The 14,888-nt window shown below is 30.6% G+C and overlaps 1 protein-coding gene across 4 annotated transcripts in view; it reads right to left on the reverse strand.

The window, feature by feature from the left end:
• Positions 1–228: 228 nt before the first annotated feature.
• Positions 229–14,888, reverse strand: part of LOC142326227 (kelch domain-containing protein 3) — a 42,922-nt gene continuing 28,262 nt past the window's right edge. For all 4 annotated transcript variants that reach the window (XM_075368521.1, XM_075368523.1, XM_075368524.1 and 1 more), the window contains 3 exons: positions 13,270–13,367; positions 10,066–10,159; positions 229–804 (listed from right to left, as the gene is read on the reverse strand). In XM_075368521.1, coding sequence (XP_075224636.1) covers positions 735–804; positions 10,066–10,159; positions 13,270–13,367 — 262 coding nt within the window. In that variant the 3' untranslated portion in view covers positions 229–734. The remainder of the gene's footprint in view (positions 805–10,065; positions 10,160–13,269; positions 13,368–14,888) is intronic.

Here is a 14,888-nt window from a genome sequence, read left to right on the forward strand (position 1 = left end):
CTACCTTTTGGCATGTACATATTATTTGTTATTGCTTGCTTAGGTAAACTTTTTTTGGATCTATTTCAATCAAATTTTTTTAACATTTTCTTAATTATTTTATTTTTAGAAAGATTTCTTTTGAAACCTCTTAACAGTTTTTTCTTTTATCATTTCTACAAAATTGGGATGGTTGGTTTGGTTAAACACATGAATAAAAATAGGACTAAACAAATGATAAAAACATAATACATGAAATTAAGTAAATATTTATTAACAATAAATAATTAAATTAGATATTAAGCTGGATTACAGTTGGAGTGATATTCTGATACATGTAAATGTACATTATTTTCTGCACCTTTCTAATTTAATATTGTTCTCTTTATCAACATGGCCTGATAAAATGGCTTCTCCAGCTGAAAGTATATTATATCACATTCATAAGATAAATCATTCCTTTTTAAAAATATAAACATATTACATTTTTTAGATTTTTAAAATCTATGATAAAAACATTTATTTACAACAAATTATTATTAATCATAAATAATTAATTTGTTTCAAGCACCAAATTAATTACTAAAAACATAATATATAAATAAATTAAAATATTAATATTTATTTTCTATTACAAAACAAACATAAGTATAGTAGTAAACGAAAAAAATAATTAAAAGCTTTTATTAGAGATTTAAAACATTTAATATAAAAAAAATGGATACATTTTAACATTTATTGTGTTAACAAAACATTCATCCTGTCAGTCTGAATTGTTCACTTGGAGATAAATTATTTTTGAATGACATTGCTCTAATCTCCCACCTGGAAAAAGATATTAGTTAATTAATTTCAGATAAAAAAAACATAGGTATAGAATTACATGTACTTAAGTGTAGATAATGCAAAAGAGAAATGAATGTGAATTTTATTTCAGTGATTAGTGGTATTCTGTTATTATTTTTAATTAAATACAGTAAAACTTGTTTTCAGATTTACCAGATATGGCTATTTACAGCTTATAATAGCATTATTTGCTTACCTTACCAAAAAATACAAGAAAAATATCAGTTTCATACCAAAACAATATCAATTCTCACATGTAATATTATTTTGAAATGTTTCTTAATCTTTATGATCATGTTGAATTTTTTGTTTCCAGGGAAAAAAAAGAACTAAAAGTTTAGGATAAATCATACTGCTACATGTAATGCCACATCATACTGCTCATATAATGATACTGCTACATGGTTATGAGTAGTCTAATGTTGGGGGAAATGTCATAAAATATGTGATGCAGCATTTGTAGTGAAAAAGCGCACACACACACACACACACACACACACACACTGAGAGAGAGAGAGAGAGAGAGAGAGAGAGAGAGAGAGAGAGAGAGAGAGAGAGAGAAATAAGTCAGTGTTTTGCTGTTAATATTTTCTATCTTTTGTTAATTACTGCTGATTAGCAGCTTAGTGAAACAAATGAAACTAATCAACACTTACAGAAACTGCTTGACATAGAGTTTATTATTTATAGTATAGTAAGGTATTGTTAGCCCAAGCTTCATGTCAGTGCTGAGCTCCATGGCATGAGTGGTAGCATCATGGCCTTTCATCCGGAGGTCCTGTATTCAAATACCAGTCAGGTATGACATTTTTCACATTCTACAAAAATTGTCATTCATCTCATCTTCTGAAACAATTGGAGGTTAAAAAAAAAGAAAAAAAGGCACTCAGGCGTCAGTGGGAGTGCAGTATACATATGCACCTGCACAAGCACCACTCCCACCAAGGTAGCTGACTGGGCGCAACTCTCCCATCACAGTGACTCCATCACTCAGGCTCCAATAAAAGAGCAAACATGAGAGAAAATTTTCAACCACTGCCTGGAGAAGCAGAAGATGAAAGAAGAAGTTCCCTGGCCGGCTCAACGTGGGACCTCCTCACAGATGCCAACATCCCTGCCTGGCCTGCCGAGGGAGCCAATATGTGTGAACATATTAGCTCCTTCTTCAGTCAGTTAGGGCCTTCCAGCCCTAACTCACTGGGCTTCAATCGTCTTGTCTGGTGGGCCCAGCAGCAGGAGCCGGCCCAGTGTGGGATTGTGTGGGAAAAACTACCTCGGCTGCATCAGCAGAAGACGACCGGCACTGGCTCAACACTGTGAGACTCTGGGGGCCACCACTGTCATGCTGTAGTGGCAACACAACTGCTGCTGGGGGGAAGCTCAGTCTGATTCCAATGGGCGAGCCGTAACTCCCTGACTACAGCTTCCCAACCCAACAGTTCTTCTCAGAGCTATCTCACAAAATGGCCCTTTTCAGGGGCCACCACTCCAAAAACCTCAAACAGGACTTTTCTGGGCTACCACAAGGTTTTGAAGTAGCATATTCCATCGAAGCCATTTGGCAACAGTTTATATAGGTGCATAATATTGGTGTTTTCTACTGTAAGGAAAATTAAAAAATTTTAATTACAATACTATTTCATAATTTTCATTTAATTTAATCATTTTATTTTCATTTGAATTAGAACATTAATTTCCCCTGAATTCAAATAAACAAAATAACATTAAAAATAATATATAATTTTTTTACCTAACAAATCTGATACAATAAGTCACTCTAGGTGTAAATAAATTCAACTGAGAGGAAAAAACAATATTTATACAACAGTGTACTTTTCTAAAATGTATGAAGAGTAAATGGAATTTAGTGTAGGTTGGTAAATCTTCCGTACTTCTTTTGGTTTGCTGGTTAATTAGTAGTAAAAAATGGACATCCTTGTACTATATAATTTAGTTCTGTAAATCAAATTATGCTAATTTTATAACAACTTTTTATTAGATTTGTTAAATGAAAAAAGATGTCTATGATTAATGAATTTTTCCTTCATTGCATTTTTACGGGTAATTTAATTATAAGAAGAAAATAAGCGATAGATATCTTAATGATTATGTTATAGAGAAGTTTTTAAAGAAAATTCATTTTAAAATAAGATAAATATAAAACAATCACCTGAAGTGACACAGCTGAAGTATGGAGATCATCGATTATAAGCAAATAAGCATCATTGATTATTTGATTCAAATTTCAAAATTAATTCATTAATTTTATTCTGATAAGTGTAATTCATGAGAAATTTCTGACAGAATCTGATTAGGGGGCACCAAGCACTTAATCGAACAGCTCTAATTTCATGTATTAACAGGTGTAATAAACTAACATCAATTTTATATGAAAATAAAAATATTTAAATAGATAACAGAACTGATTATATGACAGTAACTTTCTGTAATATCAAAGGATCAGAATCACTACAAGCACAAAGTAGAGAAAAATAATATGATCTACCTTAATTCCCTACTTACAGCCCATTTTTCTTTATTTCTACAAAAAATATTAAAGGCATTAAATAAATAAGTGCTAATTAAGGTAGTCAAACTTTGCATTTTGAAAGAATGATATTCTTTCTTGAATTTATATAAACTAGTTAGTTCGTAACTGACCTTAAATCTGTACTATTATATAAAGAGGAAGGATTTTTTTTTGTTCAGGATAAACAAAAAACTACTAATCAACTGCAACCAAATTTTGACCCATGTTTCTTGGCATAACTGAAAAGGTTTATAGATATATTTCATTTTGAAAAAACAATAAAAAACCAACATTAAAAAAATAATGCTTCACTCCATTCACATGTTGTATGTAAGCTCTCTACTAGGCAGCAGATAAGTTGTTGTGCAACAACTTTTACATGGTGTATTAGCTCTCTGCTAGGTGGCAGACATGTTAACCCACCGGGTTGGTCTAGTGGTGAATGCGTCATCCCAAATCAGCGGATTTGGAAGTCGAGAGTTCCAGCGTTCAAGTCCTAGTAAAGCCAGCTATTTTTACACGGATTTGAATACTAGATCGTGGATACCGGTGTTCTTTGGTGGTTGGGTTTCAATTAACCACACATCCCAGGAATGGTCGAACTGAGAATGTACAAGACTACATTTCATTTACACTCATACATATCATCCTCATTCATCCTCTGAAGTATTATCTGAACGGTAGTTACCAGAGGCTAAACAGGAAAAGAAAGAAAAAAAAAAGGTGGCAGACATGTTACGCTAAATTCAGTCCTTTTTAATCATGAAAGTGTAAGCTGCTGATAACTGTTAATTATTGAATATCAGACAATTTTAATTTGTTTCTTTGATATACGTAAAGTAGTTAGGCTAATTCAAATGAATTTGATTTCTCAGGTAATATGATATATTGGTTCTGTGATAAATATTTGATAATTTTAATTTATTTGTTTGGTGAAATTTTTTGAGCTATAAATATTTGATTATTCAAATTTATAAAATAAAATAAATAAAATATTAATATTAATATATTAATAAATAATAATAATAAGTAAATAAAAAACACAACTATAAAATATAAATTAATTTATGGTTAGAAATTACATTAAATAATCTGTAAATTAATTGACAAAGAACTGCTGGGAGACAGTTGTGAAGGAGCTGTGTGCAATGGCTCTCTCACAACAAACAGACATTCTTTTTTTACTGCTAAATATTAACTTATAATACCTTTCTTTTATTAATAAAATTAATAAATAATAATAAGTACATAGAAATAGAAATTAAAATATGGACTACAAAAAGTTTAATTTGAATAAATTAATAAATTAAAATAATCTACCCATAGAAATTACATTAAATAATCTGAAAATTAATCAACAAAGAATTGCTTCTAGCAGGAGAGAGTCATGGAGGAAGCTGTGTGCAGCCACCCGGCGCAACAAAATTTGTTCGCTCTGTGCAAATAGCATGTAAAATAAAAATGTGAGCACATACAACAAACAAACCCACGCACCATCCTTTTTTACGGAGAGTGATGATTTATCTATCTATTTTGGCGGTATTTGTTGAGTTCTTTTTCTAAAAACATGCCGAAACAGAAGAGATGTAATATTGATAGAAAATCTACAGAATCGAGGTGAATGTCTACCTTACGTTTACATGAGACTATGGAAGAGGTTGAGGTTCTACTTTAAAATGCTATACAATATAGTAAAGCCACTTTAAAGTTCAAGTTGCTTTTGAATATGATCCTCATTTAGGTTAACTAATAGTAAAGATTTACAAATTGGTGCAATGATTAAAATATGCAATCACTGTTTTGCAAAAAAATAAAAAGATGAAGATGTGTCCTGGTGGGAAAGTTTCACTTCCTACACTTAATGAGCTGCCAGAACCAATCAAGAGTTTAGTTTTAGGATCTCATTCTTTGTCAAAACATTTTATCAATAATATTAGAAAATACAACACTTTATTTCAGATGACTTCTTTTGATGCTAAACAAATCGAAGAAAGGAATTTTATGCCTATATTTAAAATTCAAGGTGAAGTTTATTGCCAGCACGTGGTGTTGATTACCAATCTTTACAAATTTACTTCCTTTTTGATGCTGATCAAACTTCCCTTCTTACTAATATTTTTCCAAACTTGAAGAAGGAAGTACTCCAGCAAGTTTTGCTGGAACAATAATTTGATCAGAGAGTTTAAATGCAATATTGACACCGCACCTTTGGGTAAAGTGGAAGATTTTAAATTAATAATTCACGCTGATTGTGTGCCTGATTTTAAATTAATAATTCATGCTGATCATGTACCTGTTAATCAGCATAGGGGTCACTGAAATGATGCAACTACTAATGAAGTTGCTGTTTTACTGGTCAATGAAGATAAAGGACTTAGAGATATAATCTTACATTGTTGTGATGGTCATACGCAAGATGTGTTAGAGCTTCATCACTCTTTATGATCCTTTACAATATCTCATTATGTTTTTGAAGGGTGAAGATTGTTATTACTTAAATATTCCAATTAATAATAATAAATAAAATAAAACAGTTTCCTGCATGCAATTTTATGCTTATCGACTTATGGTTCAAGATAACATTGACAATTTTTTACAATATTAGAGAAACTTATTTAATCAATATTGTGTTGATAAGGGCCAAAATGCTAATATTGGTTAATGATAATATTGGTCTAAGTTTCATACTTCCCTCATCTTTCACTGGTCGAAGCCGAGACAGAGGATGCTATATAAAATAACATGTTGTGAGTGATCAGTGCCCAGTAAAAACTACTAAAGATAAAGTTATGAAAATTTGTGTACACTTTCTCCTTATGGTGTAAGTGCGTACTAAGAAAATTCACTTTGAAATTCTGAGTTTAATGGGTTAAAATAGAATAACAATGGAATTTTTTTCTTTTTTATTTCTTGGTAACAGATGTAGATATCAACTTAATTTTTGGTTTTTATACTCTTCATATGAATATTGATTTCTACATTTTTGAAAATCAGAGATTAAAAGTGTTAAAATGGATTTTTTAATTTTTTAATTTCTTAGTAACAAATGAAGAAATCAGCCTGATTTTTGGTGAGTGTAATCTACCTTCATGTCAACAAACCAATTTTTAGATTTTTGAAATTTGACCTTGAAAAGGGATGAAGAAAGGTAAAAAAAAATTTTAACAATGATTGTAAATTTTCCCGACTATAATAAAGGAGATATTCAAAAGATTTGGGCTTGCAAATACTCTTCAGATAAATATTTAAAAACCATTTCTGTTTATTTTAATTCTGATTTTTTAAGGAGTGTGAAGGTATATGGTGAGCCGATAAAACCAACACAGCCACTGCCACCATAACTGCATGTGTAACTGGCTGCACCTGGCTCCAGTTACTTGAATAAAGAACATAAAATAAAAGAACTGACTGCTATAGGAAATGCAAGTAACCATACAGCACAGGCGAAGCTGCAATGGGGAGCTAATATATAAATATAGGTGGTATGTACAAGTTGCTACCCAAAAATTTGGGGAATTTGAATTCGCAGATGAACCATTGCTGGTACAACCTGCTGCTGCTAGATGTGGCTAACAGTACTCTTTGTGAATCAGTGTTCCAACAGCTGTGACGGTGAGAAGCTGCATTGTTGACTTTCGTGCAGTTCTGTAATGTTGTGTTTTACTGCTTCGGCAAAGTTCTAAATGGCAGATTTTAAAGAGCAAAGAACCTGCAACAAATTTTGCTTCATGCTTAAAAAAAACTGGTACAGAAACCCATTGCATGCTTTTGGAAGCATTTGGTGACAATGCTATGAGTAAAAGTAAAACTTTTTTGTGGTACAAACGATTCAAAGATGGACGAACGACAGTCGATGACGATGAGCGTTCAGAAAGATCATCAACAAGCGCAACACCGGAAAACATCGCAAAAGTGTGACAGGCTATTGTTGCAGATCGTAGACAAACAATCCATGATGTCTGTGCAATCGTATAAATGTCATATGGGTCCATGCAATGCATCTTGTTGGACAATTTGAACATGAGACGCAAAATTCGTTGCTGCAAAAATTGCAAAATTCGTACTGAGACTGTTGAACAGCGACCAGAGCTAAAATCACATGCTGAATTGAAAAATTCAGCAAGAGATGACCCTAACTTCATCTCCAACATCATAACCGGTGATGAGACATGGGTGTACGGGTATGACCCTGAAACTAAGCAGCAGTCGTCGCAGTGGAAGTCGCCAAGTTCACCGCAGCCAAAAAAGCACGCCAAGTTCACAACAATGTGAAATCCATGATGATTGTTTTTTTCGACATCAAAGGCATTATCCATAAGGAATTTGTTCCTCTTGGTCAAACTGTCAATGGGATGTTCTATTGTGAAGTTTTGAAGCAGTTACGTGAAAGCATTAGGTGCAAACATTCAGATCTGTGGGGTAACAACAGATGGGTTCTGTACCATGACAACGCGCCCGCGCACACATCGCTAGGCCATTCGGAATTTCTTGGCTTCCAAAAAAATGGTAGTGATTCCTCACCCACCCTATTCACCTGACCCTGCCCCGTGCGACTTTTTTCTCTTTCCGAAAATAAAATTTCAATTGAAAGGCCGTCGTTTTAATACAATTGAGGAGATTCAGGAAGAAACGCAGAACGTGCTTCGAACACTTACACTTACAGACTTCCAGGGATGCATGGAATCATGGGAAAAACGCTGGGATCACTGTATCAATGTCCAAGGGGATTACTTTGAAGGAGACAGTGGAAATTATAAGTTATGGTAAGCTATTTTATTTTTATGGTAAAATTCCCCAAACTTTTGGGTAGCACCTCATATAATATGTTCCTCTTTCCATGACCATTAAAAGCATAATATAATTATTATTCCTCTTCTTAAAAAAAGTCTTCATAATTATTAACCAAAGATGTGGCCCTGGAAAACCATTACAACAATGACAATGGATACATACACAAATGAATAAACTGTTATCAAAATACATCCCTCACTTTAACATCCTGAATGTTAATTTATGATACTAAAGTTTAACTGCACCATAATGCAGAACTTTGTACCCCTTCTAAATCTAGGTTTGCAACTTTCTAAATCTAGAATCAAATGGTTCATTCATTGTTCTACTGTAAGTTGAAAAAGATTTGTTGACACTGTATAGCAGTAGTAGAATATTTCAGTAATTAGAGAACTTATAGAAATTTTTTTCTTCTACTTAATTGATAAAAAGTATTTCAATAAAGAAGAAACAGATTATACGAGCATATATTGAAAGTAAATTATTACATCTGTGAATCAAGATTTTCACTTAACTAACACCTATGGCAAAATTGCCGGAGCTTTTTCAATGGTTCTTGTATTATTTAAAAATACCAGTTAATGATGATTAAAATTTAAGTGTCAATATATTTTGGAATAATCTTGTAAAATCTGTACTGCACAATAACTCAACTGGATATCAATAGTACTCGCTTATTAAAAAATTAAGAGGAAAAACTAGATTATTTTATAAACAAACACAACTTTACAACAGAATATAAACATTATTTATACTGAATTTAGTATAATGAATACTTATGACAATAACAAGCATCTTCTTTTTAACATAAGTAATAGTAAATATAATAATAATTACACTTAAGGTGGTTATTTGCAATAAGTAAATGTTTTTTTCTCTAAAACACAACTTCTCTAAATATATAACTTTTCAGAAGTATTTTGTCTTTTCTCTTACTCAAAAAATTACTTGGAAATTTAATGGTTTACTACTTCTGTTTATTGACAATTTCTTTACAAAATCAATCAAAATTCATCTCAAAATATCATTAAGTTGTAGTAGGTTCCCCTGTAGGGGGTCAAACTTTAAAATACACCATCCCATATAATCCCAGTTGTGTTTTATCAAATTACACTTTGGAGAGGAAATTGGGCAATCCATTCCGACTATATTTTACAATCTAGAAACACCTTAAGTATGACCTCCCTGCAGAGTCAATCACATTTGCCAATGTGATTTGGCAAATGGCACTAAACAGGATATTGTTCAAAAAGAGAGTTGATTTTAGTCAACTCTCTTTTCAATGAAAATAAAAATTCAGCGTACACTCTTAAACATATTCCAATCCATATTGTAACAAAACTCCTACAAAAAAGATTATTGTTGTTGTGTATAACGTTTGACAGATCTCTCATAGTGAATATCCATGTACAAATCCTTCCTGAATGGTGAAGTGAAAATTTACATTTATCAATGAAAGCAAATTTTCTGTAGATTTTTAATCAATGAATGCCAATGACTGAATTATGGTCAGTCTCCCTTTTTTTACCTGTATTTTCTTCTTTAGATTATAATAACCTTTGTGAATGCTGGAAATTCTGCAAGTTTCCTTGTTTTCATGGTGAGTCAAGCAAATTATTGATGAGTAACAAAAAAATAATAATTATTCTGATCATTCATTGGGAACTACTTTATTAAACTTTATAATAGAACTTTATTAAACAGTAAATAAGCTACTTGTATTTTATGAACATATAATGTCATAATGAACTGACATCAATGGAAGCTAATTCATTCAACTGTCTTATTTTTCTGTATGAGGTTAACGTTAAACTAAGAAAAAAATCAACTTCAATTCTTGGGCAGTATATTTACATAACACAGTAGCTTATGTAAAAAAAAAAGTCATATGTCAAATATGAATAAAAATCATCCCTTACTTTATATCTTCAGGTAGAAAATTTTCTTTTAGAAGGTTGTAATGTACATAATGCATTACAACTGTCATTAAACACAGTCTTTTCAATGATGGGTCTGTAAAAAAAAAAACAAAACAATAAAACACAATTACAATAATCTTTTTTAAATATATTATAAAACGAGATTAATTTTGAATACATTAATAGCAGTAATAAACACAGTTTTTGAGTAAATGAAAATTTTATTGTGTTCCTTATCTAATGTTTTTATGATGAATTCAAAAATGCAATCTGAATTTTTCCTTCGCCTATAATTTTTGTATGATAACATTTTTGAAGTATTGCTTTCACAGCAGAATTCTACATTTTTTTGCAGGATAGCTTAAGTTATGTAAAAAAGAAAATTTTAAATGATTTTTCATAGAAGTAGGGTAAAAACATAACATTATGAAGGCAATAACTGTATATATATAATTAATTTACTGTTGGTTCTGTCATGTCAACATAGAGGAGTTTTCTGAGTCACACATACAATTAATATACCTGTATTGTTGATTCACTCTGTATTGTGATTTAGAGTTATTATAATGTCACATGTGTTGTGTTAGTGAATAAATATGCCAAGGAAGTGATTAAATGTTCCACATAACTTCTGTTAGAAGTGTAGGGTTTTGATGTTGAAAGAACCATGACAAAGTTTGACTCCAATAGTTAAAAAATATTATGAACTATATTTTAGCTGTAAAGTTGGAGATCAAAATAATGGGGGCCCTCTCATGTGGATTTTGACCTTTGTGAAACATTTGACAGACTGGGCTAAAGGGGTATTTGACACACAAGTTTTGCCATACCAATGGTGTTATGTGAACCACAAGACCATTTGTTGAGTTGTAACTTCTAAATTACAAAGATAAAAGGAAGTAAATTCAACACTCAGTGACACAGTGCAGTACCAGAATTTACCATCTGCTATAAGTTCATAGTGAAGACTTACTTGTACCACATCCTCTAATACATCTAACTAGCCGAATTTTAAAGTTATCATGGCAGTTAAAAATATAGTGTAAAACATTTTAGGAAATCATAAATCTCTAACTATCATGACATGGGTGAATTAGTCATACAAACATTTATTTCTTAGATTCACACTTGGATTGCTTTCTGGACAATCTAGACACCTTCAATGGCAAGCCCGGGAATGCTTGCATCAGCAAATCTGTCATGGAAAACAGTACCAGTGACAGTGGAGTGCAAGAATGCTCAGATTATTATTACATGCTAAAGAGAAACTTTCCAGATGCCAGCCACAAAAGGAAAACAACTATCACCACAATTTAAGTACATTGAATAATCTATGCCAAGTTTCATATTACACTGTATGAGAATTGTAACCTCTTTTTCAAAGTGTACCTATGTGTCACAGCATGTGATGGAGAAAATCTATTTTCATATTTGAATAGAACTTTTCATATATGAAAAGTTCAATTAGTATCATATATTTTGTTCCTTGTGTCAAAAAGATTGTTTAATTTTGTTCCTCAGTGAAATCAGACTGAGAAGTAATTAAACATTTTTTATCTTTCACTTTAAATATTTACAAGATAACCAATTTAATTGATTTTTAAGTCGTTATCAGTTTAAAGAAGAAGAAAACTTATTTTTTATTAGAATAAGAAACTACAAAATATAGAAATTCACGTATGCTGTTATCAGAAGTTTACAGCAAAAAAATAAAATAAAAATATTTTATAGGCAGATTCATTATAGACCAGTTTCAGCGAAATGTACAACTATCTGTTTAATTTTCTGAAAGCCATTAATTATTAAAGGCCATTCAGAACATAATTAAGTATGTGTGTGTTTGCATATGTTTTGTTATATTCACTTTATTATTCTTATTTATAATATTTTGAACTGCTAATGAATTTCATTTATATGTAATGTCCAAAATTCACATAATCATGTTTAAAATATTGTGTACCTTAATTCTAAAACAGAACTACATCTAAACTTGCTGCAGCTAGTATAATTACACAACTTACTTTTTTTGTCCAGGCTTGTTCAAGCGTAGTTATATCACTGGAATTTTGATTTAGATTCCTTTCTTAAAAGAATTTAATCCTGGTTAATTATCATTAAATATATAAGATCCCTTCCTTATCCTTAATCCCTTCTTTCTGGAGTACGTACTATAGAAATTTGTTAGTTGCTAACAAAACTAATCTGATTACATTTGCGATATCATGGTGGTATCTTTTAGTAACCAGGGCAGCTGTTTTACTATAGGAACTGTGTGGGGCAGCAACTCTGCCTGGTGTACAATCTGCATTAGAAAATGTTACAAGTTCAGGAACTGTTCAAAGCTGAACTATGGCTGAAATGACTATGGGGGTAATGCAGAACCTAAACCTCATGCTCCACTTAAAATCAGGTAATACATTACCCACCATGACAGTAAATATATATATATATATATATATATATATATATATATATATATATATATATATATGCACATGTACATAGTTACTTAATTTAATGATTTAAGTAAAAGCATTAGCAGTTCATTATAATATTTTGGCATCAATAATAGTAGCTTCTAAATTTGATTTTAAAAATAAATTAGATTGTTACTACGTTCTGTTGATAGTATCTTGTTTAAGTGGTACATTAGTTCACACTAATATATAAACCTGAAAGTTGTTTGGTAATTACACATCAACTACTGCACCGATTTTGATGAATCTCTTTTTATTTTCTTCCTTTTTTTATAGAAAAAAACATAGCTCAAGCTACACTTAAAGTACACATGTGAAGCCATGGATAGCAAATAGTGTATTATGTATTTGAACAACTGAGACTCAGTATAAGATATTTTATAACTAAGGAGTCTAAAAGAATAATTTGTGTTGCACTAATTTTGTTTGAAAATCTAATTATGAGCAAACATTGGATGAAATCCTGTAAATTGAATGTTACATGCATCCAACATAAGTGTTAAATATATAATTTGTAAAAGAAGAATCTGCAATAAATAAATAAATTGATTTCATTTACATTAACATATATAATCCAACCTAGGTCTTCTTAATAATACGGAGCTACAAGAATTAGGTAAATATAATGTAAGGAAAAACTATCATTAGAATGTATTAAAAAAAAAATTTTTTTTTTTCTTTAATATGAAGGATACAACTAAAACCATTATTAGAAATATTAACTTACTAAATTCAAGTACATGCAAATCATCATGATCCAATAGTTTAACATCATGTGGATCCAGATCATCATCAATACAAGGCTGACCACCATCTGGAGCAGGACTGAAAAAAATTAAAATTGTGAAATATAAAAACAAAAAAATGGTTTATAAGATGAAATAAAATTAACTAATATGGCAATCAGGACAAATTTGCTATAATGTAAGTAGACAATATATTTTTAAGCAATACATTAATTGCTCAGTAAGAAATGGAATATAATGAGAATTTAGATTAGCAATAATAATTAAATACTCCTGTCACTATAATCTTTTTGTATGTTATTATAAGCATTAAACAGTAAATTAACACTATGTAAATAGCAGCACAATAATAATAATAATAATAAGACATACATTTAATATACAAAAGAGTAATTCAAATAAAAAGACAAGATTGATTTAATGACAGTTAAATTATATTATTACTTTTACTGTTTATAAAAAAATTACCCTACACTTTATGAATGAATATAACACTGTCAATTTCACTACTGTTTACCAGTAATTCACTGAAAAACTTCTTGTATTCACCCGCAGTGGCATATACATGACAATCTTTAATCTTAGTTACCTCACGCTTATTGATATCACTATTATCATAAATGCACCAAACACAGGCTCACAGAACTACTGACTGTTACTGCTTATTACCATGATTATGCTGAACTACTGATCGTTCGTTTTTGCTTGTTATCACGACTGTGCTGAACACAGTTTCACTGAACTACTGGCTCTCTCTGCTGATCCCTGGCATGCAGTACCAGTACCCAACTCATCTTTTTAATTGTTAAAGCATAATAATTTTCAATGTCAGCGCCTTTACGTTTTTCTATTAATTTTTCCCCAGATCCCTAGGTGAAAGTTATAGAGAGCCTGGTATTAGTAATAGTAACAATAAATTTACTAGTAAGAAGTACCTTTACAAGCTGAGTCCATTAGCTTAGGCTTTTATTATTTCTTCTATTTAGATTTTTAAATACAATGTTTACTATGATAAATACTTTGCTTATGTAGTAATCACTATAGGTGATGAAATGAAGTACGAATGATGGAAAGAAGCCCTGAGATTTAACCATAAGAACTTCAGTATATTTAAGTAGCAATGGTAACATCAAATTAAAACAATATATAATCTGTTATGATTAACATAAAATGTGAAATACTGTTTAGTTACATCAATATTTTCTAATGTTTATTTTATATTAAATAGTAAAATTAATTTAACAATTTAATCATTTGTCAGGGAATATAAGTAGTTATATTAAAAATAAATGTATGTGAATTACATAGTGTATAAAATATGTTTTGTATCACATGATAATGTGTTGTTACATTTGATGAAAAAATAAAGACTGTAATAAATTTTTATGATAAATAATGACTACTGTAATTAATGTATTATCTTTTGAAAATTCAAATAATTCATCAACATATCGACCACTGCTAATTAAATTCAATATTAACTACTTAACCACCAGAACACAGCAAAGATAAACTATAATAAAAAAAATAATACCATGGGATGCGGGATACTAATTTACAGTGTGAGATCTCATGAAAATCAACTATTGATAATAGCTTT

Source organism: Lycorma delicatula, chromosome 6 (assembly GCF_047948215.1).
Source record: "Lycorma delicatula isolate Av1 chromosome 6, ASM4794821v1, whole genome shotgun sequence".
Lineage (NCBI taxonomy): Eukaryota > Metazoa > Arthropoda > Insecta > Hemiptera > Fulgoridae > Lycorma > Lycorma delicatula.